The 24,616-nt window shown below is 45.4% G+C and overlaps 1 protein-coding gene across 3 annotated transcripts in view; it reads left to right on the top strand.

The window, feature by feature from the left end:
- Positions 1-475: 475 nt before the first annotated feature.
- Positions 476-24,616, top strand: part of LOC308580124 (uncharacterized protein) — a 40,508-nt gene continuing 16,367 nt past the window's right edge. The window contains exons 1-2 of one of the 3 annotated variants that reach the window (XR_014004705.1): positions 476-1,643; positions 3,696-5,764. Coding sequence is in view for 1 of the 3 variants with exons in the window: in XM_081181412.1 (XP_081037538.1) it covers positions 1,625-1,755 (131 nt within the window). In the remaining 2 variants the exon portion in view is untranslated. Of the gene's footprint in view, positions 1,756-3,695; positions 5,765-24,616 lie in introns of all 3 variants that reach the window. The other 2 variants (XR_014004706.1, XM_081181412.1) reach the window with 2 other exon arrangements.

Here is a 24,616-nt window from a genome sequence, read left to right as displayed (position 1 = left end):
CAAATGCTCCCCTGAAAGGTTTTTCAGTGGAAACAGAAGGGTTTCTATCATGAGAAAAAGAATTAGCTCTCGATGTCTGAACTTGCGGAAAAACTTTTTTTTGAAAAAATCCCTAAGGCGCGTGGTCACAATTTCAGCAAAAATCTGACGTTCTACAGTTCACTCAAAAATGGTGCCAAAATGTTGCAACTGCTCCCCTTAAAGCTTTTTTGGTGGAAAGAGAAGCGTTTCTATCATCGGGAAAAGAATTAGCCGTCGACGTCTGAATTTGCGGGAAAACATTTTTTTTAAAAAAATCCCTAAGTCCCGCAGTCACAATTTCAGGAAAAATCTGACATTCTGCAATTCACTTTAAAATGGTGTCAAACTGTTGCAAATGCTCCCCGGAAAGGTTTTTCGGCGGAAGCGATTTTTCAGCGGAAGCGGAAGGGTTTCTCTCCTCGGAAAAAGAATTAGCCCTCGACGTCTGAAGTTGCGGGGGAACTTTTTTTTTAAAAAAAAGAGAGACATATTTGTTCTGAAATCCACTGAGGAGGCATGTGTTGTTGTTATTTTAAGAACCCAACTCATAATCTTTGTTTCTTTTGTTTTTGCCATCCTATATATTCTTGCCTTGCGCAATTAATTTATCCTCCCATCTATTTTCATTATATAAAAATAAATTATCTGCTTAATCTCGTAAATTACAATTATGGGTGATTGGTTAGTTAGTTCTTCATGGAAATCTTGAAGCTGTGTGCAGGAGGAAGTTGGGTGGGAAAAGGGATGAGGCTCCTTTAAATGGAGAGAGAGAGAGAGAGAGAGAGAGAGAGAGAGAGAGAGAGAGAGAGAGAGAGAGAGAGAGAGAGAAGCAGAACTGTCTCCAAAGAACCAAAAATGTCACATTTTCTCATGGGCATATTTCTTTTTGCACAACAAGGGAGAGAAAGGAAACTTTGGCCAATCTCAGAGCCAGAGAATATGGGGCACCTGTGGCCCTCCAGGCTGTTATAGACTGCAATGGGGGGCAGTGTGGTTTAGTGGTTAGAGCACTGGACTGGGACTGGATGTTTCGAATCATGCCCCACAGCCAGGCTATGTTCCTCTGGCCTCATGAGGAGCCTCTTTTGTGGGGCTAGCGAGTCGGGGCCTAGGCCACGTGGAAAGGGTCTAGCAGGGTGCGGCCTTCACGCCCCACAGCCAGGCAATTTTATTTCATACTACACCATATGGCAGCCATTTTTTGCCATTCACCATGGCAGACATTTTGTGTTTTGCTATGTTCTCATTGGTAGCCAATTGGTGGACTGGCCCATGTAGCACTTTCCCAAAATTGGTCTGGCTCCGTCTAAGGCAGCTTCCTCCGTTCTTATCATATGAAATACCCCACTTTGTATATTAATAGGAGCACAGGATGTTCTGCAAGGGGGGGGCGAATCTCATGAGCGATGTGTCAAATGTGTTTTTCCGCTTGCGTCGCTTGTTGCTGAACCTTTTCTTCCTTCCAAATGCCCTGAAGATCCATTGCACACCTTGACTTGCATGAAACCTCCTCTCTCTTATTTTCTCAGTGAACCAGACTGGGAGAAGGAGGAATGAAGGAAAACAGAAATCCAGCCTGAGAACGGAGGTCCCTGTCAAGAGAATGGCCAAGATCTCCTCAGGTGAGGATGAAAGGGGAGGCAGGGAAAAGCAAAGAGCCCCTGAAAACATCCCCACACTCGGGAAGAACTTGTCGGCCAAACCCCTGCACGGAAGTGTATCTGCAGGAAGACGGTCAGCACTTTTCTATTGCATGGGTGTCACTGAGCAGAGTTTTCAATGGAGATGGTGTATCCTGATTAAGTGGGGGAAACAGAACGGGAGAGCATTTGGGTGTGGATGATGTCATGCAGATACAGAACTGAACTTGCGTCTTTGAGGGGGTGAGCTCCCGTTGCTCGGTCCCTGCTCCTGCCAACCTAGCAGTTCCAAACCACGTCAAAGTGCAAGTAGATAAATAGGTATCGCTCCGGCGGGACGGTAAACGGCGTTTCTGTGCACTGCTCTGGTTTTGCCAGAAGCGGCTTAGTCTTGCTGGCCACATGACCCGGAAAAATCGTCTGCGGACCAACGTCAGCTCCCTTGGCCAGTAAAGTCAATGAGTGGCGCAACCCCAGAGCCGTGACTGGACTTAACTGTCAGGGGTCCTTTACCTTTTTAAAAGCACTGCACACTGCCATGCGATGTGAAAGTGCTTCATCTTATCAATGGTCACAACACCTGGGATGAATGGATGGCTCCAATGCTCCATTTGCTGCCTTCCTTCAAACATTAACATTTGTGTCTGTTCTAAGATGTTTCAAATAGTCAAAAAGATGACGGCTTTTAATTCCTCTGAATTTGATATCTACTCTAGATTTTTAAAGGCTGGCTCCCAAAGTTATTTCAGGTGAAATAGATGGATTTAGGACCATTGCTTGGCCGAATGTTAATCACACACACACACACACACACACTTCAGTGGAAACTGCATGCAGCTGAGCACCTCACATTCGGAGCATCAACACAGAAAGGAACAGGACAGGAAGGAAGCAACACAAATATTTTGACTGAAGTGTCTTAGGAAAGCGATTTTAAATCATGGGACCTAGGTTCTGAAAATGGTGTTGCCTGTATTGGTGTGAGTGATGGGGTCCCATGGCACAAATTTCATGTAATCCCCGTGCAAAGGAAAAGAGCTAAGATCTTCTCCCTTACTATAATGTCCGAACAAGATGGGATGGGGAAGAAGTTTGTAAGGAGTCTTCAATAATTTTGCCAAGGCAAATCTTATTGTTCAGGGCCTCATGCTATTAGCCTTTATTGTACATGGAGATCCTTTATGAAATGCATTCAGGACCATCAAACAAATCTGTACTGAGATACACACATCACCATTTTTACTGCTGGAACTGCTCTGAATCTGACTTCAGGAAGAACGTGTTTTAACTGCACAGTGTCCTGGAATAAACACTCTGCATTGGGAAAGAAGGGAACTGAGTTCCCTCCCATTTTCCACTTTCCTGATGTTCCAAATGACCAGTACCTTGGAGTTATGATTTGTGTTGTTGTCAGACTTAGTTGGTCTTTAAGGTGCTACTGGAAGGAATTTTTTTATTTTGACTATGGCAGACCAACACGGCTACCTATCTACTACAGGATTCTAACTGTAACTGTAACTGACCATAGAATTCTGCAGAGCAGTTGCTGCTGTGGCTGGCCGGCTGCTCAGGCGAACGTCAGCTCAGTGGCCAACAGTTCAGTCTTCTTGAGGCTCAGGAGTACCTAGAAAATACCTGCTCTGTTCCTGGCACGCTAGACTCTACCTGAGGAAGGCATTTCACGTAAGTTTATGGATTAATCATTCCTCACTATGCCATCAGGTGTGTTTATGCTCGGTGGAAAAGGATAGCTGCAGTAGCAGATAGCAGGACAGCGAAACATGAGCAGCTCCCATCCACAACAGGCTGCTGATTTTCACAGCAACAGTGCAAGAGTATATTAAATCAGTAGCAGTTTGCTGGAAGAAAGTATGTGTGGATCAGATGTCTATACCTAACCGGGGGGTGGGGGGGGAGAGCAGGGGAACTCTTTCTTTTGCTGCTTCTTTCTGTGCATGGAAGGATGTCCTTCAATGACTAGACATGCTTGTTATTCCCTCTCTCACTGCATGTTGTCTTCTCTTTTGTTTCCAGGATGTCTTCCAAGGTCTCCCCTGCTCCCCTCATCTCCAAACCCCCCCTGCGGGGGAAAGAAGGCTCCCTGGTAGTCAGGTGGCTGAGATTGGTGTCCTGCCTCCTGTTGTGTGCGTTCCTGATGGACATTATGGCCTGGATGATGTGCATTGCCTCAATAGCCATTGTCAACTGGCGAGTGTGGCGTGTCGAAAACATAAAGGGAATTGCCTCTGGAAACATCTGGATCGGGATCTGGCAGGTCTGTTTTTTGAAAGACCCTTCTAACGACGGAAACTCTTATTACCATTGTGAAGAGCTCCATGAACAACATCCAAACCTCCCGAGGGAAATTTTTGTTGCTCAGGACTTAATGGCCTTAGCTGCCATTATGAATTCAGCGGCCCTGGGATTACAGGCATTTGCCCTCTGCAATGTGTTCGAGACCAGAAACCATAAGGATTTTCTCTTAACCTTTTTTGGGCTTGGAGCTCTGCTGAACTTACCAGCAGGGATACTCGTCCTGATTTCCGTGATATGGAACATGTCTGCTGTCTTACAAAATGGGGAAATTGACTTCCCTGAAACTTTTGAGTTGCCTCAAATTCCCAGTGAGCAGCATATTGGACCTTCTATTTATCTAGGCTGTATTGCTGGGGGTTTCCAGCTGCTGAGTGCAGCATTGGTTGGGATGGAGAGATGTTGCATCAGGACCACCGCAACAGATACATCTCAAATAGAAACTGTAGTGGTGATTACCCGAGGAAGTGCGGTGAAAAGCGAGAGTCTTACTACTTGTTCAAAGTGTGGTTCTCTGCTGGACCTGGTAATTCAAGAGAAATCCTCCGCAGTGGAGATGGAGGAAACCCATGCGGAAGATCTTGTCAAATCCTGTGCAGTTAAGATGGAGGAAGGCTGTGCAAGTGATCTTGTCATTCCAGAGGAATCCTGCGTAGTGGAGATGGAGGAAAGCTGGGCAAGTGATCTTGTCATTCCAGAGGAATCCTGCGTAGTGGAGATGGAGGAAAGCTGTGCAAGTGACCTTGTCTTTCCAGAGGAATCCTGCGTAGTGGAGATGGAGGAAAGCTGGGCAAGTGATCTTGTCATTCCAGAGGAATCCTGCGTAGTGGAGATGGAGGGAAGCTGGGCAAGTGATCTTGTCATTCCAGAGGAATCCTGCGTAGTGGAGATGGAGGAAAGCTGGGCAAGTGATCTTGTCATTCCAGAGGAATCCTGCGTAGTGGAGATGGAGGAAAGCTGGGCAAGTGATCTTGTCATTCCAGAGGAATCCTGCGTAGTGGAGATGGAGGAAAGCTGGGCAAGTGATCTTGTCATTCCAGAGGAATCCTGCGTAGTGGAGATGGAGGAAAGCTGGGCAAGTGATCTTGTCATTCCAGAGGAATCCTGCGCAGTGGAGATGGAGGAAAGCCATACACCCAAAGCTTACCTTAAGGACATCATAGGCCACCTGATGTCCCCAATCATACGATTATACATGTGATTCCCTACAACAGGGAGTCGTAAACTGTCAGATGCAGATCCACGCCGATCACTCCATACACGCATAGATCTGCGTGGATCAGGACTTCAGGGATTTTGGGACTTCAGGTGGGCTTTGATGTCCTTCCAGTGAGGAAGCCTCTTTTTATGATTATTATTTTTTAGTATTTATTTATTTATTTATTTATTAAAGATTTTGTTGATTTACAAAAGTGTGCAATGTCTCTCTCTCATGTTTTTTCCCCCATGTAACATTTTTACAAATCATTTTCATTTGTTGAGACATTAGGAAGGAAAGGGGAAAGAGGTGGAGGGGGGGAAGATGGGTGGGGGTGGGGGTGGGTGGCCTAGGGTGTGGTTATTCATTTGTAGTTGGCTGTGGTGGTCTTTGTTTTCATGTGTGAGTGGGGGGGTGTTTTGGATCAGCAACAAATCTACTTATTCCAAGACCCCCCTTAAAGCAGTAGTGGATCACCATGAAGAAGGCGCCACCACTGAGAAGGCCTCTGCCTGGTTCCCTGTAACTTGGCTGCTCCCAGGGATGGGGGGAGGTCATATTTTTTCCCTTGATTTCCCCCTCTGAAAACTAGGTGCGCCCTATGGTCAGGTGCGCCCTATAGAGCAAAAAATACCGTAATAATAATTTAGTTAGACCCCCCCCCCGGCTGGGTTTCCCCCTCTTTTAATTCTAATAGCGCATTAAAGTTCTGATATAAAAAAGGTTTGTCCTGGAATATCAGTTCTGGGAGGGGGGGAAGAGCTAAATGCCTTCATGCCCTGCCTGGAAGCTTCCTTGAATCACCCATCCGGCTTTTGTGGACATCAGTGCATTGGACTAGAATGGGCTATCGGTCTGTTTGCATGACCCTAAGTAATTGTGAGGTTGGGTAACTCGCGATCTGAACAGCAGTGCCATATCCTAGAAAGTCAAACATCTTTTCTGTTTCTTTGGAATTATGCTTTCCTTAGAATAAGATACATTCTGCCCAAATCGCAGTCTCCCTCTGTCCTCATCTGCCACAGTCCACAAAAGTCTGGGTGTCTTTTTCTGTCAACCTTGTGCTTTCCAAACAACTGGCCTCCTCCCAAACCGTAGTGCTTATATACTGGGATGGATCTCGTACACGGAAAACCACAAGAAGAATTCATTTCCGCAGCATCTGTTAACAGCCCACCCCCCAAAAAATATCTGAGAATTCCAAAGAGCTCAATATGGTTTCCAGAACCCTGAGAAAGCTGCAGTTCCCAGCACCTTTAACAAACTACAGTTCCCAGGATTCTTGGTGGGGGCGCCTTAAAAGTTCACAGTCCTAAAAAGAAAGCTGGTTTAAGCAGGAAGGTGGAGAGGCAGTGCGGCCTAGTGGTTAGACAGCCAAACTAGGACCTGGGAGGCACCGGGGCTCAAATCCCCCACTCGGCTATGAAGCCACATCTAAAAGAGCATAGAGATAAAGAAGACCGCGAAATGATACAAACATGACCCCCGCTTTGCAGCCTCCTTTGAACAGATGTGAGGAGGCTCGGTGTGCCATCGTGCCCAGGGCCGGGCGATACCTGGTTTTCAACATCAGCCGATGAGCAGGGCTTAAATTCTGCTCAGTTGGGCAGGATTCCAAGCAAATCCATTCCTGATTCAGACGCGGGTTTGTCTGGATCTCTCTCCTAAACAGCCCCCCTTCTTTGTTTTAGCAGTGGAATCCAGTCTCATTCAGGCAGGGGGCTGCCTTGAATTTCCTGCTGAAACCCCCAAGTTGTCCAACTCTCTTTTAGCAGAAATCCCATCTTGACTGAGGAAGGGGGTTTGAATTAGAAGTGGGACGGGCGGGGAGGGGGAATAGTTTCTAGCAGCAGTACCTCCCCAGGTGTTTTGAGGACCTATTACTAATCGATTGATATATTTTCTATATAAACCTTTTGCAAATAGATCTTTCTTAAAAAAGAAACACAGTAAGCCACACATTTCCTGCAAATTATCCCCCATGACCATTGCAAAGCTAATAATAACAAGAGTAATAGTAGCATATTGGACCTTAACTCTGCATAGGAAGGAAACAGGGGTGGGCTGTCTAAAATAATTGTGCCCAGAAAAGGGTGGTGGTGGACAGGAGAGGTTTAGGGGAGAGAGAGTGACCCCTCCCTTCCTCCAGCTTAATCTGCAGCTAAATTTGTGCTTTTCTTAAAAAAACAAAAAGCCAGCCACAGGGACAGTCTAAGGAACAATATTTTTGGGGGGAGTGGGGAGATAGCTCCATTAGAAGTTCCACACTGGTAAGGAAGATTCCAGGTTGAGAGACTACTCAACAGCCCAGCTTGTCGGGGTACAGGTCCCCCCACAGGTCCACGTGGTCAGTAAAATAAGGAAATCCCAGCAAGCAAGCAATTTGGAGCAAAACAGCAGTCAGTAGCCTCAGAGCCTTTATTGTTGCACAACAGGTTCAACAGCAGCCAGTGAACCCAGAGCATGGGGCCACATTGGCTTTGAAAACTTTCCCACCATATGTCAGAATACAGTTTGCACAGCATCATCAATACATCATTGCCACATTACTAACACGTCACAAAAGGGGAGGGTTACACAAGATTAGGATAGACAGCTATGTCAGGGCAACACCCAAGTACAGTATAAGCTTAGCTTCATAGGCAAACATATCTTAAGTACCCACCACCCAAAGTATAACAGAACTTCCTTGGCATCTCTGGAGCCGGAAGCAAGTCTGGGGATGAGATTTGTCTTCCCTTGAAGAACAAGGAGCCCACCAATTGTCACCTCTGGGCATTTACTGGGGCAGGAGGTGTGTACACATGTCTTCAAGCTTGGGGAGGTGGAAGGGGAAAGAGTTTTTTCCAAGGGCAAAATGGTGCTGGAATGGAGGAACTTGGCAAAGGGGTTGATTTTATAGGATTCATAAAGCTTGGTATCTTCCCTGAGCTGTCAAGTCGAAAGGATACATTCAGGCCTAATATTTGTAACATTTAACAACTTTAAAGATGTGCCCCCCCCGGTAGTTTCCGTAGGAACTGCAAATATTTTCTCCGCATTTAAATACAGTTCAGACGTAGACATATTTCACACCCCCTTTGGGCCCATATTTATATAGATATGCACTTAAAAACAACCTGGGACATAAAAACACTCAAGTCCCTTCCAAGCAAACCTACACTTTCAATTTTTAAAAAATATAAAATCCAAGGGTTCTGTAATTTCAATTCCGTGCACAAGAGTGTAGTCCTCATGATAAACCTTCTTTTGGGTTGCGGAATTGCACTTAAAGCAAACGCATGCATCTGCACATCCCGGGAGCTACAGGTCCCAGCACCCTTAAACTACAGTTCCCAGCTCCCTTGACACACTGCGCTTTCCAGAGCCCCGAAGAAACTACAGTTCCCGACGCCCTGAACAAACTGTAGAGATCTGCATGGATCTGGATCTGATAGTTTGCTCTTTACGGTGGAAGGGAATCACATGGAGGCCTCTTTTACGTGTTCTCTACCATTTGTGTCCTTGTTCCCTTTAGCTTGTTCCTCTTCTGGATTTCTTTCCTATGTGTACTCATAGATTTACATTTTTCTTTCATTTCTCTGGAGGAGTGTTTATCGGTAGAGCCTTGAATAAATAGACAATTTCGGGATTTTCCCCTTTTAATATTATAGGATATCATCTTTTAATGCTATATGATATATTTTCATGCTATAGGATATCATGAATAGACACTCCTATTTTTTATCATTTTCTGCATACAATTGTTTTATAATTCCTAACAGATTATCTTCGATGTTTTGAAATTAACTCCAGTACGTTTGTCCATTGATCTTCATTGTATTCTTTAGTAGTATTTAATGCGATTATAGGTAGAGGAATTTAAGGATTTTGTTGTAGATTACTATGATTATTGGCTAAATTTCCCAATCTATTAGCTAAAAGATTTGTAATATAAAGTGATCTTTGACTCCCCAATGATATGGACCACAAGCAAACAAAGAAAAACTTGGAAGTCAAGAGATGTGGAAAAATTAATCTCAATTCAAGACTGTGGCGCTCTGCTTCCTGGGTCCATGCAACCAGCTGTTTTGGCACCACTCAACAATGACAGCCAAGACTGAGCCTGCAAGCTCTAAGGTAGCAAGCGTGCACAATTTACAGTATTGAAATTGACAAGGGCTCCCAAAAATGGGCAGGAAGCAGTTGTTCAAGAGGCAATGTCCCTAAGAGAAAAGCTGGAAGCTTCAAGGTTGGTGGAGCTTGAGAGCATTGGTCAAGTGTGGGAATGCCTTGGTGCAGGGGGTGAAATGGTGAGTATCAGGCACGGAAGTCGTAGTACAGATACCACCTTGCAGCAACAAGAAGCTGGACTTTTTGCTAGCAAAAACCACTCATTTACAAGGGCAAAGTCACCCTAAGAATTTGCGTTTGGGGGGTGTTGCGAAGGGACACAGTGCAGTGTTGTTTGGAACCAACTTACTTCAAAGCCTTCTGGATTTGTCAGCTAGCCAGGATCGACAGATGGAAAGAGCACATAGGTAGGTCCTTTGGCCCCACCCCTGTCAGAGTAGTTCCCCCTGCCAACATGCTCTCATCGTTGCACTATTGCAATGCAGAACCAAATATGAAATAGTGTGCAGAGCTTGGGAGAAGGGCACACGGACCAGGGCGGGAGGCAGGGAGCGCAGGAGAACAGCAACAGATCTACTTATTCCAAGACCTCCCTTAAAGCAGTAGTGGATCCCTAAATGGGTTTTGCCAATGGAAGCACAGGCCCTAAAAAAGTAAAATATGGAAAATAAATGGTTGAGATGCTCAGACTTACTGATTGAGGATCAGGAAGGTATTAAGTTAAAACCGTTTGATCAAATTAAAGATCAAGTGAATTGGCTTCAATATTATCAAATTAATGAATTATTTAAGATTGACAAGAAAAATGGTTTTGCAATAGAAAAAAACCAAATTGGAAACGGAGTTGTTAGATACTAAAGTTAAGAATATGTCTAAAATGTCTAATTTATTTTTAGAGTGGCATACAAAGGATGAACAAGTTAAATCGGTTTTGATTGATTGGGCAAGAGATGTGGGACATAATATAATGATGGAGGACTGGGAGAGGTTATGGAAGAAAGGGATCAAGTTTACCGCATGTACGATATTAAAGGAAAAGAGAATGAAAATGATGTATAGATGGTACTTGACCCCTGTTAAATTAGCAAAGATTTACCATAACTGTGATAATCTATGTTGGAAATGCAAAGAAAAAGAAGGAACTTTTTATCATATGTGGTTGGCCCGTCCCAAGGTGAAAGACTTCTGGGAAAAGATTTAGAATGAATTGAAAAAAATATATGAAAATATTGTAATATTAAAAATTAGAAGTTCCTTGAAAGTACCTAACAGGCCTAGGATTAAATTAGGATTTATTTCAATAAATGGGATTTAGAACACTAAGAAAAGTGAAGAAATTTGATTAGAACTGGAATATTGTGCTTTAATAATGAGATTGGAAAACTGTTACATTCAGACACAAAGAAACTCAGAAGGGAGGGGTGAGAGGAAGTCAAGTAATATGTCTAGAACAGTGTTTCCCAACCACTGTTCCGCGGCACACTAGTGTGCCGCGAGATGTTGCCTGGTGTGCCGCGGGAAAAATCAAAAAATTCGAAAGATTTTTTTTTTTAAGTCAAATTTTCGATTGGGGCGCCGTCACTAGATGACCCCTGGGGTTCCCTCCCTCCCTCCCGCTCTGCGCCTCCCTCCTCCTCCTCCTCCTCCGGGGAGGCCCTTCCTGGCTCTCGGCCAAGGCTTGGCAGCTGCCACTCACTCACTCGCTCGCCCACCCATCCCTCCATCCCTGCACCCGGCCTCTCCCCCTCCGTCCCCGGCGCGGGGGCTGCCGGGATCCGTAGTCCCCTCGCCCTTGGGCTCCGCGCCCGCGCGGGGTGCGCTAACTACGTTTCCCAGCGTGGCCTGGCGGGCCGGGCGTTTTGTTTGAAGCGCTCTTCTCCCTGCCATGGAATGAGCGCAGCGGCGGCGGCCGGGCGGGCAGGGGCTCTTCTGCGCAGACCCCGCGCAGCCTGCCTGCGCCCCCGCGGAGATCGGGCAGCAGGATGGAGCCCGGGGATCCCCGCGGAGGCGGAGCGGCGGCGGCGGAGGCTGCCCCCCAGGTAGGGATGCGTCGGGGTTTTTTTATTTTTGCAATGCTGCATCCGCGCCGGAGGGGACGCATCGGACCGCGGGGAGACCCCTTGGCGGGCGTGCAAGGCAATGCATGCGTGCAGGCGTTGCATAGAGTGCAGTGCAATGCAATGGCAACGCGGCGCCCTGCATGCATGCATGCAACTTCCACCGGCGCTCCGGACTTGGCAGGTGAGGGGGGTCCCCAGTGGGCGGCAGAGAGAGCCAGGAGGGCGAAGGGGACCCGGGGGGGAGCAGCGCTGCTCCCCGAGCCGAGCCCAGGGGGAAACTTCGGCGTCGTTGCGCCGGGTGTTGGAAGCGGAGGCTGGTGGGGGCCCCTCACCTGCAAAACCTGGTTGCCTCTCATATATTTCGTGCATTGCATTCATCGCCCGCTTTCTCCTCCAAGGAGCTCCCGGGGGCGCGCGTGGTTCTCCCCGTGTTATCCTTGCAACAACAGCCCTGCGAGGTGGGTCAGGCGAGTGGCCCAAGGGAGCACCCAGGGATTGTCCTGGCCAGGTGGGGTGATTTGAACCCTGCTCTCTGCCCGGTCTTCGTCCTCATTTAGCCCCCACATGTGCATGACTGTGCATGACTGAGGTTTTCCCCCCTCGTCTTGGCTATGGTGTGAGTCTGTGCTGTTAATTAATGGGGTTCTGCCTTTGGAGAAGATGAGCCAGCCCTCAAGGAGGTGATTATGTAATTTGCTAGCAATTCATGTCCCTCCCGGCGTGACGCTGCGCGCTGACGTCACGGGGCTGTAATGGTGGTGTGCCTCGAGATTTTTTTCATGAAACAAGTGTGCCTTTGCCCAAAAAAGGTTGGGAAACACTGGTCTAGAAGATTGGATTTTTAAATAATTAAGCTCGTTTGTGTGGTTCATTTGTCTGTTGTTATTTGTTATAGATGTATTCTTTATCTCTTTCTTTTTTCCTTTTGTAATCTTTGTTTTGGGTTGTTGTTTTTTTGGGTTGTGCAACGTCTGTTCCAGTATGTGTTACAATTGTATAAAATCTAATAAAAATTATAAAAATAAATAAATAAAGCAGTAGTGGATCACCATGAAGAAGGCGCCACCACTGTCAAGGCCTCTGCCTGGTTTCCTGTAACTTGGCTTCTCGCAGGCGTCTCCTTTGTTTTTTCCTTCCAGCGCCTGCTGAAAAGTTTTGATTTCACCCCCCAGAGGCGCACTCCATTGCCTCTCAAAAGAGATGCCCACAACTTCCCAGGGAACTCTGGGAATGGGAGTTCTGGGAGGGGAATAGAGGGTCTCCATACGGCTCTCAGCACTACAGCTCCCAGAATCCCTTTGGGGGAAGCGTTTCAAGATACCATATGGCTTTTAAGTGGATGTTGGGAGTGTAATGTCAGCTGTCATGCGTTCCCCATCCACTGGATGTCAGGATTTCCTAACAAAAACCTCCAAAACAAACCCAAGCTCCTAAAAAAAGACCATCAACTGGAGAAAATGCGGTTTATCTGCTGGTATGATTGGTACAACCTGAAGCAGGTGTCAGAATTGTAGGTGAGAGAATTGTAGAACGGAAGAGTTGGAAGGGACCCCATGGGTCATCTAGTCCAACCCCCAGGAATGAGGGAATCAAGAAGGGTCAAAAGTGAGAGAATGGACCCAATATTTGTCAGAATGGACCCAATAATAATAGAAAACATGCTTTTAAAAGAATAGATTTGAATGCCAGCTCATTCATTCCATGCACATTTTTGAAAGGGGGGTGGGTGGGTGGGTGGAAAGAGTGAATTCATCACCAGGGGGCTTCCAAGTCCTGGCAATTCACTGCTTGCTAAGAACCAGAGAACTAAAAAACACCTGGTGGATAAAAAAAAGCTCAAGCGATCCAGCACTTATCCGACACTCATGATGCACAGAGTTTCTTTAAAGCCACACAGACCATCTATGGACCAATAAATCATGGCATATGCCCCCTACGCTCAGCAGATGGTACCACACTTCTAAAAGATAAAGAAGCTATTGCACTGTGCTGGAAAGGACACTACCAACATCTCCTTAACCACAACTCCCCCATAGCTGCTGAGGTCCTCTCACAAATCCCGCAAAAACAAATTAGAGATGAGCTGGCTGTATCTCCAAATCTGGGAGCGTTGTGTACAGCTATTAACCAAGTGAAAAACAACAAAGCCAGTGGACCTGATGGGATACCTGCTGAAATCTTCCAAGCGGGTGGAATTGAACTTACACAACTTCACAAGCGCATTAAAAAAATCTGGGAGAGAGAAGCGATCCCAGCAGACTTCAGGGATGCCACAATTATCAATCTCTTTTTTAAAAGGTGACAGAACTGATTGTCGGAACTATTGCGGCATCTCTCTATTAGCTGTGGCCGGCAAAATGCTTGCAAGGATCTTAACAAACCGTCTCTTAACATTATCCGAGGTGACCCTTCCTGAATCCCAAAATGGTTTCCAGCCTTCTAGGGGGCAGTGGGCATAGGCGCCGACTCCATGGGGCTTGAGGGGGCCCGAGCCCCCTCAAAAATTCGTTTGGGGGGCTCCGCCCCCCCAATAATCTCCGGCGCCCCTCCAGCAGAGCGCCACCGCCGCCCTCCCCCAGCCCAAAATGCACAGGGTCGGGCTGCATGCCTCCTGCCCTCCCTCCCGAGCAAAAGCTCCACCCAATTTCCGCTCCGGAGCTGATTGATAGGCGCAGCACGCTCTCCCCTGTTCGCTCACGAGGAGGCGGCGCCACTTTATTTGCATATTCATGAGCTTATTTATTATTCATGAGCTTTCCCGGGCCCCCCCCCCCCAATATTTTTTATAAGTCCGCGTCCCTGGCAGTGGGCATGATTTTCACAACAACTTCAGGAAAAATGCAGAGAGCAAAACCAACCTTGGTACTCACACCATGCCACCAGCTCTAGTGGTGCATCCAGCACCTCAGGGGCTCCCCTTACTTGCTTATGAGAAGAACTGGCTCTGCATTCCATACAAAATGTTGTTGTGTGTTGGATTGGAAAAAACTTCCCAGCAGTTGTGCCTGCTGTTTTCTTCCCCCAGGTTTTGGCCCTGCTTAAGAACCAGTTAAGCCCTTCCATGCCCCATTCATTTAAACTGCTGAATAAACTTGGCCCTTCCATGAATCCCATAGAAATCTATAACATTATTCAGTTGTGTCTCAGCATATTTATGGGAAACGTCACTATTACAAAGAGTTTGGACTTGATATTCCGCCTTTCACTCCCCTTGAGGAGACTCAAAGCAGCTAACAGTCTCCTTTCCCTTCCTTCCCCACAACAGACACCCTGTGAGGAGCTGCATGTGGAGGAGCGGGGAAGCGAACCCAGCTCACCAGATTACGAGTCCACCGCTCTTAACCACTACACCACACTGGCTCAAAGACTAATAGATGGCAGCTATACATAACCTTTAGCTTAAAAAATAGCAACAATATCTATCTAATGGAACAGTGCAGCCTGCTAGCTAGTGTCATAGAATCATAAAATCATAGAGCTGGAAGAGACCGCAAAGGCCATGCTGGAACACACAAGCAAAGCACTCCTGAGAGATGGCCAGCCAGCCTCCACTCAAAAACCTCCAAAGAAGGAGACTCCACTACTCTCCGAGGTGGCATATTCCACTGTCCAACAGCCCTTACTGACAGAAAGTTCTTCTTAATGTTTAGGTGGAATCTCTTTTCCCATAGTTTGAATCCATTATTCTGCATCCTAGTCTCTAGAACAGCAGAAAACAAGCTTGCTCCCTCTTCAACATGACATCCCTTCAAATATTTAAACATGGCTATCATGTCACTCCTTAATCTTCACTTCTCTAGATTAAGCAAATCCAGCTCCCTAAGTCTCTCCTCATAGGGCTTGGATTCCAGACCTTTTACATTTTGGTCACCCTCCTCTGGACATGCTCCAGCTTGACAATATCCTTCTTCAACTGTGGTGCCCAGAACTGGACACAGTATTTCAGGTGTGGTCTGACCAACCAGAATAGTGTGGTAGCATTCCTTCGCTTGATCTAGACGCTATACTCCTACTGATGCAGCCCAGAATTGCATTGGCGTTCTTAGCTGCCACATCACACTGTTGACTCATGTTCACCTTGTGGTCGGCTAAGACTCCCACATCCCTTTCACAGGTACTGTTGTCAAGCCAAGTGTCCCCCACCCGTGCATTTCATTTTTTCTATCCAGGTGTAGTACCTTACATTTCTCCCTACTGAACTCCATATTGTTGGTTTTGGCCCAGCTCTCTAGGCTATTCAGGTCATTTTTGAATTCTGACCCGCCCTCTGGTGTATTAGCAACCCCTCCCAGTTTGCAGTCATTTACAAATTTGATTAGCATGCCCTCTATTCCATCATCCAAATCATTTATAAAAATATTGAATAGCACCAGGCCCAGGGCAGAACCTTGTGGAACCCCAATAGTCATTTTTTTCCAGGATGAAGATGATGAAGTTTTCATCATCATGGCAGGGATGGTCCTTTTCCATAGAATTCTTATTCATGGAGTTGGTTTTTATACCCTGCTTTTCTCTACTTGAAGGAGTCTCAAAGTGGCTAAAAATCTCCTTTCCCTTCCACCCCCGCAACAGGCACCTTGTGAGGTAGGTGGGGCTGAGAGAGTTCAGAGAGAAGTGTGACTGGCCCAAGGTCACCCAGCAGCTGCATGTGGAGGAGCGGAGAAGCGAACCCAGCTCACCAGATTAGAGTCCACCGCTCTTAACCACTACACCACAGAAACGTATCTCTTAAAACTCTGGAGAAAGCTGTTCAGTTCAGCCTCATAGTGATACTGATTTGCGGAGGGAAGGTTGGTGATGAGCAAGATCTGTTCCCATTTCCCAACACAGAGACCGTAGAGCAGTTTCTGTTAGGGGCTGAACCTGCAGAGTGTTTCTGTTCAGAATTTCCGTGGCAGAAATTGGCTAAGTGCCTTTATAAACATTCAGCTTCTTAAATCGAACCCCATCATGAAACTTTCAGGTGCAGCTGTTGGAGATGGAGGGCAGAGAAGGTGCTAGTCCTTACCTCCCTCCTCCCAGCCCCATGATCAGTTGCCCAATGGGCTGAATTTCAGGGCTTTTGCATGTAAAGGGCAAGCTTGTTCTTTACTTGTTTAGGCTCTTAAAACTTGGGAAGAGATATTTGGCTCCATGATCAAAATGACCAAAAGGGTCAGCTTCTAGAGGACTGGAAAGATCATGATTGTACTTCCCCTACCCTCAGCCCTAACTCCGTTGAGTATTTTTTGTTATGAGACTGAGTGTTTTGGGCTGACCAGGAAGCCGTGGATCTGAGTTTTTTGTGGACATGATGTGTGATTTTACGGTGAGTTTGGGGTGGCTCAATGCAAAAAGCGTGAGGATCCAGGAGGATCCGTGCTTCAAAACCACGTTTTTGGGCCAGGGTATGACCAGGAAGCCGTGGATCCGAGTTTTTTGTGGTGCAGGCTGTGCCCCTAGACATGATGTGTGATTTGACGGTGAGTTTGGATTGGCCCAATGCAAAAAGCGTGAGGATCCATGAGGATCCGTGCTTCAAAACCACGTTTTTGGGCTATGGTGTCGCCAGGAAGCCGTGGATTCGTGAGTTTTGTGGTGGATACTGTGCCCATGGCCATGATATTTGAGCTGATGGTGACTTTGGCCTGATCTAATGCAAAAATCATGAGGATCCATCAGGATCCGTGTTTTTTAACCATGTTTTTGCTCCATTTCGGCAGCACGAAACAGTGAATGCGTGATTTCTTTGGTTCTGCTTACAGACTAAAAAGTGGTCTACAGTATCATGGTGTTTTTATTTTGTTTCACTATAAAAATCATATGAATTCATGAGGATCCATGCCTCGGATCCAAGTTTTTGTGGTGCTGTAGCCACGTTTTTGATAGTCCAGTCTGTAGGCGTGCCTTCCAGGTGTGATTTGACACTGCATTTGATGGAGTTATTTTTTAAAAAGTGGAGGATCCATGAGGATCCGTGTAGATCCGCCTTTAACCCAGACCCAAGTGCACAATTATCAAGAACTGAATCCTACACAGGAGTAGACCCACCGGTTAGGCTTTAGTGGGTCTGCTCTGGAGGAGGCTCTGAAAAACGGGACGAGAGCGTGCATTAAGACCGGCCAAGATCATGCGAACAGAGTCAATATTTTAATTAATATTGGTTTATTAATTGGTTTATTAATTACAAGCAAACAGCAAAGAACCTGCAAAACAATGCTGACACCAAACCCTACGTATAGTAAGTAAAATAGAAAAATCGCTACCCGACCCCACCCCCACCCATCGTTCCCCCCCTCCACCTATTTCCCCTTTTCTTCCTAATGTCTCAACAAATGAAAATGATTTGTAAAAATGTTACATGGGGGGGGGACATGAAAGAGAGACATTGCACACTTTTGTAAATCAACAAAATCTTTAATAACTAACTAACTAACTAACTAACTACTAGTCATAAAAAAGGGCCTCCTCACCTGAAGGATATCAAAGCCCACCTGAAGTCCCAAAACAAAACTATCATATCCTGATCCACGCAGATCCATGCGTGTATGGAGCGATCTGCGTTGATCTAGATCTGATAGTTTACGACTCCCTGTTGTAGGGTATAACATGTATAATAGTATGTTTTGGGACTTCAGGTGGACTTTGATGTCCTTCAGGTGAGCTTTGGGGTGTACGGCTTTCCTCCATCTCTACTACGCAGGATTCCTCTGGAATTACAAGATCTTTTGCACAGCTTTCCTCCATCTCCACCGTGGAGGATTTCTCTTGAATTACCAGATCCAGCAGAGAACCATCAGGAATGCACACAACTGGAGACCAGAAACTAAACGCAGCCACCTGACTACCAGGGAGCCTTCTTTCACCCTCAGGGGGGGTTTGGAGAGGAGGGGACCAGGGGAGACATTGGCAGACATCCTGGAAACAAAAGAGAAGACAAGATGCAGTGAGAGAGGGAATAACAAGCATGTCTAGTCATGGAAGGAAATCCTCCCTCCTGCATTCTTCCTTCCAGGCACAGAAAGAAGCAGCAAAAGAAAGAGTTCCCCTTCTCTCTCCCACCCCCTGGTTAGGTAGAGACATCTGATCCAGAGAAGCCGACACTCAGACTCTCTTCCAGCACACTGCTACTGATTTCATCGACTGTTGCATTGTTCCTGTGAAAATGGCCAGAACCTCAGCAACCTGTTGTGGATGGGAAGCAGCTCATGATTTCTCTGTTTTGTGGGTTAAACCACAGAGCCTAGGACTTGCTGATCAGAAGGTTGGTGGTTCGAATCCCCACGACGGGGAGAGCTCCCGTTGCTCAGTCACTGCTCCTGCCAACCTAGCAGTTCAAAAGCACTTCAAAGTGCAAGTAGATAAATAGGTACCGCTCCGTCAGGAAGGCAAACAGCATTTCTGTGCGCTGCTCTGGTTCGCCAGAAGCAGCTTAATAATGACCCAGAAGCTGTATGCCGGCTCCCTCGGCCAATAAAGCTAGATGAGCGCCAAACCCCAGAGTCGGCCACGACTAGACCTAATGGTCAGGAGTCCCTTTACCTTTTGTTTGTGAGTGCTGTGCCACTTGTTCAGATAGCTTTGTAATGGAGGATGTGGCTAAGTCAATTTTTGCTGTTTGGTCATCAACCTTCTTATTTAAGATTGCAAATTGTTGTAGCATTTCCTTCAGAAGTGCATCAGATCCACCTGCAGCCATATCCTCTGTTGCTGGTTGTTCAGCTTCCTTAAGTTCAGCTGTTGCTGAAGGTTCAGTTCCCTTCAATTCAGCTACTGTTGGAAGTTCAATTCCCTTCAGTACAGCAGGGACTGATGATCTACGTGACTGAGAGGTCAGAGTTGTTTGCACAAGCTGGCCTTTTGTTGCTTTCGTTTTAGATCTTGTTTTCGGTTGGCCACTCATTCCCCACCTGTCTATGAGTCAAGGTCAAGCTGTCAAAAGTTCCATGGGAAGGACAGGCCTCAGTGTAGATAACAACAGCGGAGAGACAAAACAAAGTTAGTTCCCAAGGAATTGTAAATCCCAGTCTCCACTAGAGGGAGTACAGTTGGAGGGAGAACAGTTGGAGTTCAGGAAGGAAGGAAAAAAGTTATGGTCGCCATTAAAGTTCCTGCAGCTAAATAATTTTCCAATAGTCCTTAAAACTTTTTCCACTGGCAGAGCCCTTCCAAAATTGCCACAAGTATCACCTCTCAAGGCGCAGGATACAATTACTTAGTTATATAGTCCAAAGTTGCCTCTATGTATCTGTTTCAATTTTATAGATTGTATCAGCAAAGGACATTTCTTTTCCCCTGCCACCCCGAGGCTGGGTCTTGAACTTTAAAGTCCACCAAAGGAGAAGGTTCCCAAATTCCTTCCACTCTATAGAATAAATTAGTAAGAAAACTTGCCTTTCATTTCAAACCTCAGTACTGTCAGACGCATAATGCTTCCACTTTAAAATCCTTTTTCACTGCGTCCAGCCTGTCAGTTCCTTTGCCTTTGATCTATAAGCTTTGCCGGAAGACGGACTTCCTGTTTCTCGTCATTCCGCTTTCAGCCAAATTCAAAATCTTGAAGGTCTTAAAATTGTAAAGTCCCAATTACTCACGGATTGTGGTTTTCCAAATTTGAAAGTTTCAGGAAGAAAGGTCAGCGCTGATCGGCAACAGCAGCGCGGCTTCGCTCCGTTGACTGCGAAACGACCCTCAGCGCCGCTACCCCCTCCGCGATCCGGAGCCCCGTTACGGGGTCCCTTCAACGTTTTAGGGGCTGCTTCTGGCACCCGCCGGGTCTCGGGACCACAGGCTTCTACCACCTGTGGTTTTCCTAAGTGGGTCTCCGCTTCGCCGTAGCGGACGACCCGTTTTCAGCGGAGCTCCCCTCTCCTTACAAGGAGCAGGCAGCCATTACCGAACGCGCCGCCTCCGGAAGTCTAAAAGACGCTACGTCTGAGAACCGGAAACTGGCCGAAGCTGCGAACGAAAAAGCTGACCAAGCAATTCAAAAAGTGGATGAATTGAAAGGAGAGGTGAGGCCACTACACAAGCACATCAGTGACCAGCAGGCCTACCTGTCTATGGTGGAGTTGAGAAACAGGGAAAATAATTTAAGATTACGTTCTATCCCAGAGATTGAAAAAGAAGATTTGACTGGCTTTTTGACAGTAGAATTCTCCAAATTCTGGGGAATAAAGGAAGACGAAGACTTTAAAATAACAACGGCATTTAGACTGGGAAGTGTAACCAGAAAGGACAGACCCAGAGACTGCCTGATCATTCTAAAGACTAAACAGGAGAGAGACAAAATACTTGACCTTCATTTTAATAAATCACTTGAGATCCAGGATAGAAGAGTGGAAATTTATAAGGATATACCAAAACAACTATTGGATCTCAGAGCCATCTACACTGACCTAGCAAGACTCTTGAGAGGCAACGGAATACCTTACAGGTGGGAGTTCCCACAAGGCTTATCATTTAAATACAAAGGAAAGAAGGTTAGAATTAAGTCAAAAGAGGACAACCAGAAGTTCCTGCACGACAACGGAGAAGATCTTCAGAAGGGAACAGCAGCCCCTTGGCCTCTGCCACAGCCTGGACCTGAACCAACACCATCTCCCTCGGACCCGGACAAAAAGGAGGACACCCCATAAAGAGCAACAACAGATTGATACAGGATGTCTCTGCAGCTGTACAGTTGGAATATTAATGGCGTAAATTCCCCGGAAAAACGAAAAAGGATCTTCCATATTTTGAAAAAGGAAAATTTGGATATAATTTGCTTGCAAGAAACGCACGTGACTAGGCTCCATAGGAAAGTACTAATTAACAAAAGACTAGGCCAAGAATTTATTTCATCAGACAAAGTAAAAAAGAGGGGCCTGGTGATCTACGCAAAGGAGAACCTAGCACCGAAATTTTTGTTTAAAGATGAGCAAGGGAGAATCTTGGCAATTGAAATACAATCCCAAGGAGAAAAAGTTTTGATAGTAGGAATTTATGCACCAAATGAGGGGAAAGCAGAATTTTACAAGAAGCTACATGAGACACTACTGGACTATCTGGACTATTCGAACATCATTATGATGGGAGACATGAATGGGGTGGTCTCCACTTTGATGGATAAGTCACAAAATCAATTAACCAAGGACGGCAGACTACCGAAAACCTTTTTTGAACTGACAGACAATATGGATTTGATTGACATTTGGCGGACAAGGAACCCCCTAGGTAGAGAGGGAACTTTCTTTTCTGAGGCCCACTCATCATGGACGAGAATCGACCAAATTTGGACAACTAGAGGGCTGGCACCGAAGACTACAAGAGTGGAAATCTGCCCAAAGACTTGCTCCGACCATAACGCCCTGAAAATGGAATTGAGACTTACTCCAGCCGGTTCCTTCAGATGGAAAATGAATGACACCCTCTTTAGAGATCAAGAGATCGTAAAGAAGGCCCAAAAAACTTTAAAGGACTATTTTGAAATCAACTTGAACACTTCAGTGGAAAAAAGAACAATCTGGGACGCCAGTAAAGCTGTAATGAGGGGGTTTCTGATACAACAAAATACAATTAAGAAAAAGCTCTGGAATGGGAAAAAGGATAAAATATTAGAGAAGATAAGAGACGGAGAGAAAAGGCTGAGATCTAAACCAAAATCCAAAGAGATCTTGCGAGAAATTAAATTCCATCAGGCACAATATTTGAAATTGATAAATCAAGAAGTGGAATGGAAAATTAAACAAATGAAACAAAGATCCTTTGAGTCAGCAAATAAATGTGGGAAACTGCTGGCATGGCAGTTGAAAAAAAGACAGAAACTTAATTACGTTACCAATCTAGAGGTGGAAGGGAAAAATATCCAGAAACCAGGTGAAATTAGAAAGTGTTTCCAGAAATACTTCAAAAAGTTGTTTACACAAGGGCCTGAGGAAGTGTCTGAGATGGAACGATTTTTGAAACTCAATGGCTTACCAGAACTGTCTCAGGAGAAGAGATCAATCTTGAATTGTAAAATAACACAACAGGAAATTGAGGATGCCATTCAGAATATGCAGCTGGGCAAATCTCCAGGCCCAGATGGGCTTACCTCCAAATACTATAAGACATTAAAAGACTATTTGATTCTACCACTAATGGAGGTTTGCAATCAGATTATGGGGGGAGGAAGGGCACCGGAAACGTGGAAAGAAGCTTTCATCACATTGATACCCAAAGTGGAAACTGAAAAGACTCAACTTAGGAACTACCGTCCCATCTCACTCCTAAATGTGGATTACAAAATATTTGCAGACATTTTGGCAAGTAGATTGAAAAAGGTTTTAAATGAAGTAATTCATAAGGACCAAGCAGGCTTTCTTCCTGGCAGGCATTTGTTTGACAATACTCGGAATATAATCGATATTCTGGAACTTTTACAAACAAATATTAACACTAAAGCAGTGTTAATCTTTATCGATGCTGAGAAGGCCTTTGACAATATTTCTTGGAAATTTATGAAAAAAAACTTGGAAGGGATGGGAGTGGGACGAGGGTTTGAAAATGGTATAGAAGCAATTTATTCAGAACAAAAAGCTAAGTTGATAGTGAACAATGTGGTGACAGAGGAGTTCCATATTGAAAAAGGAACACGCCAGGGGTGCCCCCTATCCCCCCTACTATTTATATCAGTCCTGGAGGTTTTGCTGAACATGATCAGGAGGGACCGGCAAATACAGGGGATCACGGTCGGAGTGAAACAATATAAACTGAAAGCATTTGCAGATGACTTAGTAATAACATTACAGGAGCCAGAATCTAGTACAAAAAGAGTTCTGGAACTGATACAAGAATTTGGTCGGGTGGCAGGATTTAAGTTGAACAAACAAAAAACTAAAGTTTTGGGGAAAAACTTGACGCCCTTAGAAATAGAGGGGTTTCAGAAGGAAACAGAGTTAGTTGTGGTTAAGAAGGTGAAATACCTGGGGGTAAACTTGACGCCTAAAAATTTGAACTTGTTTAAGGATAACTATGAGAAATGCTGGTCAGAAGTTAAGAAAGATTTGGAAACATGGTCGAGACTGAAGCTCTCCTTGCTGGGCCGAATTGCTGCTGTTAAGATGAATGTTTTGCCAAAAATGTTGTTTCTATTTCAAACCTTGCAGGTCGTGGACAGAGTGGAATGTTTTGGAAAGTGGCAGAGGGATATTTCAAAGTTTGTCTGGCAGGGCAAAAAGCCCCGAATAAAGTTTAAAATACTAACTGACGCAAAAGAAAGAGGGGGGTTTGCCCTGCCAGACTTAAGGTTATACTACGAGGCGGCAGCCTTCTGCTGGTTGAAAGATTGGATTTTATTAGAGAATACAGATGTCCTAGACCTGGAAGTTTTTAACAATTCGTTAGGATGGCATGCGTATCTGTGGTACGGCAAGGCAAAAACACATGGAATGTTCAAAAACCATATTGTCAGGAAAGCAATTTTTATGGTCTGGCTGAAATACAAAGACTTACTTGAAAGTAAGACTCCGAGGTGGTTATCACCAGTGGAGGCTAAGGCGAGGAAAAAACACAATATGGAGGCCGGCTGGCCGAAATATTGGGAACTAATAGAAAAAGTTGGTGACAATTGGAGGTTGCGGAGCTTTGAAAACTTAAAAGATAAGGTGCAAGATTGGTTTCACTATGCCCAAATTAACGAGGTTGTTAAGTTGGATAAAAAAACAGGATTCCAGGTGGAAAAATCGAAACTTGAGACAGAGTTGTTAGAACCAAAGACCAAGGTTTTATCGAGAATGTATAACTTGCTGCTTAAGTGGAATACTCAGGATGAGACAGTGAAATCAGCCATGATAAAGTGGGCTCAAGACATTGGTTACAATATCATGTCTGAAGACTGGGAAAGGTTATGGACCACCGGTATGAAATTTACGGCATGTAATGCCTTGAAAGAAAACATTATGAAAATGGTATACAGGTGGTACATGACCCCAGTCAAGCTTGCTAAGATATACCACTTGTCTGATAACAAATGTTGGAAGTGCAGGGAGGCTGAAGGAACATTCTTTCACCTTTGGTGGACTTGCCCAAGAGTGAAGGTCTTCTGGGAAATGATCTATAACGAGTTAAAAAAGGTGCTTAAGTACACCTTCCCTTAAAACCCGGAAGCCTTCCTCTTGGGTATTGTCGGCCAAAAGGTTTTAAAGAAGGATAGAACGTTTTTTATGTATGCAACCACTGCAGCAAGAATTCTGATCGCCAAATATTGGAAGATTCAAGATTTACCCACGTTGGAAGAGTGGCAAACGCAACTGATTGACTATATGGAGTTG

The sequence above is a fragment of the Podarcis bocagei genome, assembly GCF_964188305.1.
Source record: "Podarcis bocagei genome assembly, chromosome: 2".
NCBI lineage: Eukaryota > Metazoa > Chordata > Lepidosauria > Squamata > Lacertidae > Podarcis > Podarcis bocagei.
The sequence above is the reverse complement of the archived record's forward strand: the minus strand, read 5'-3'. Positions and strand labels throughout refer to the sequence as shown.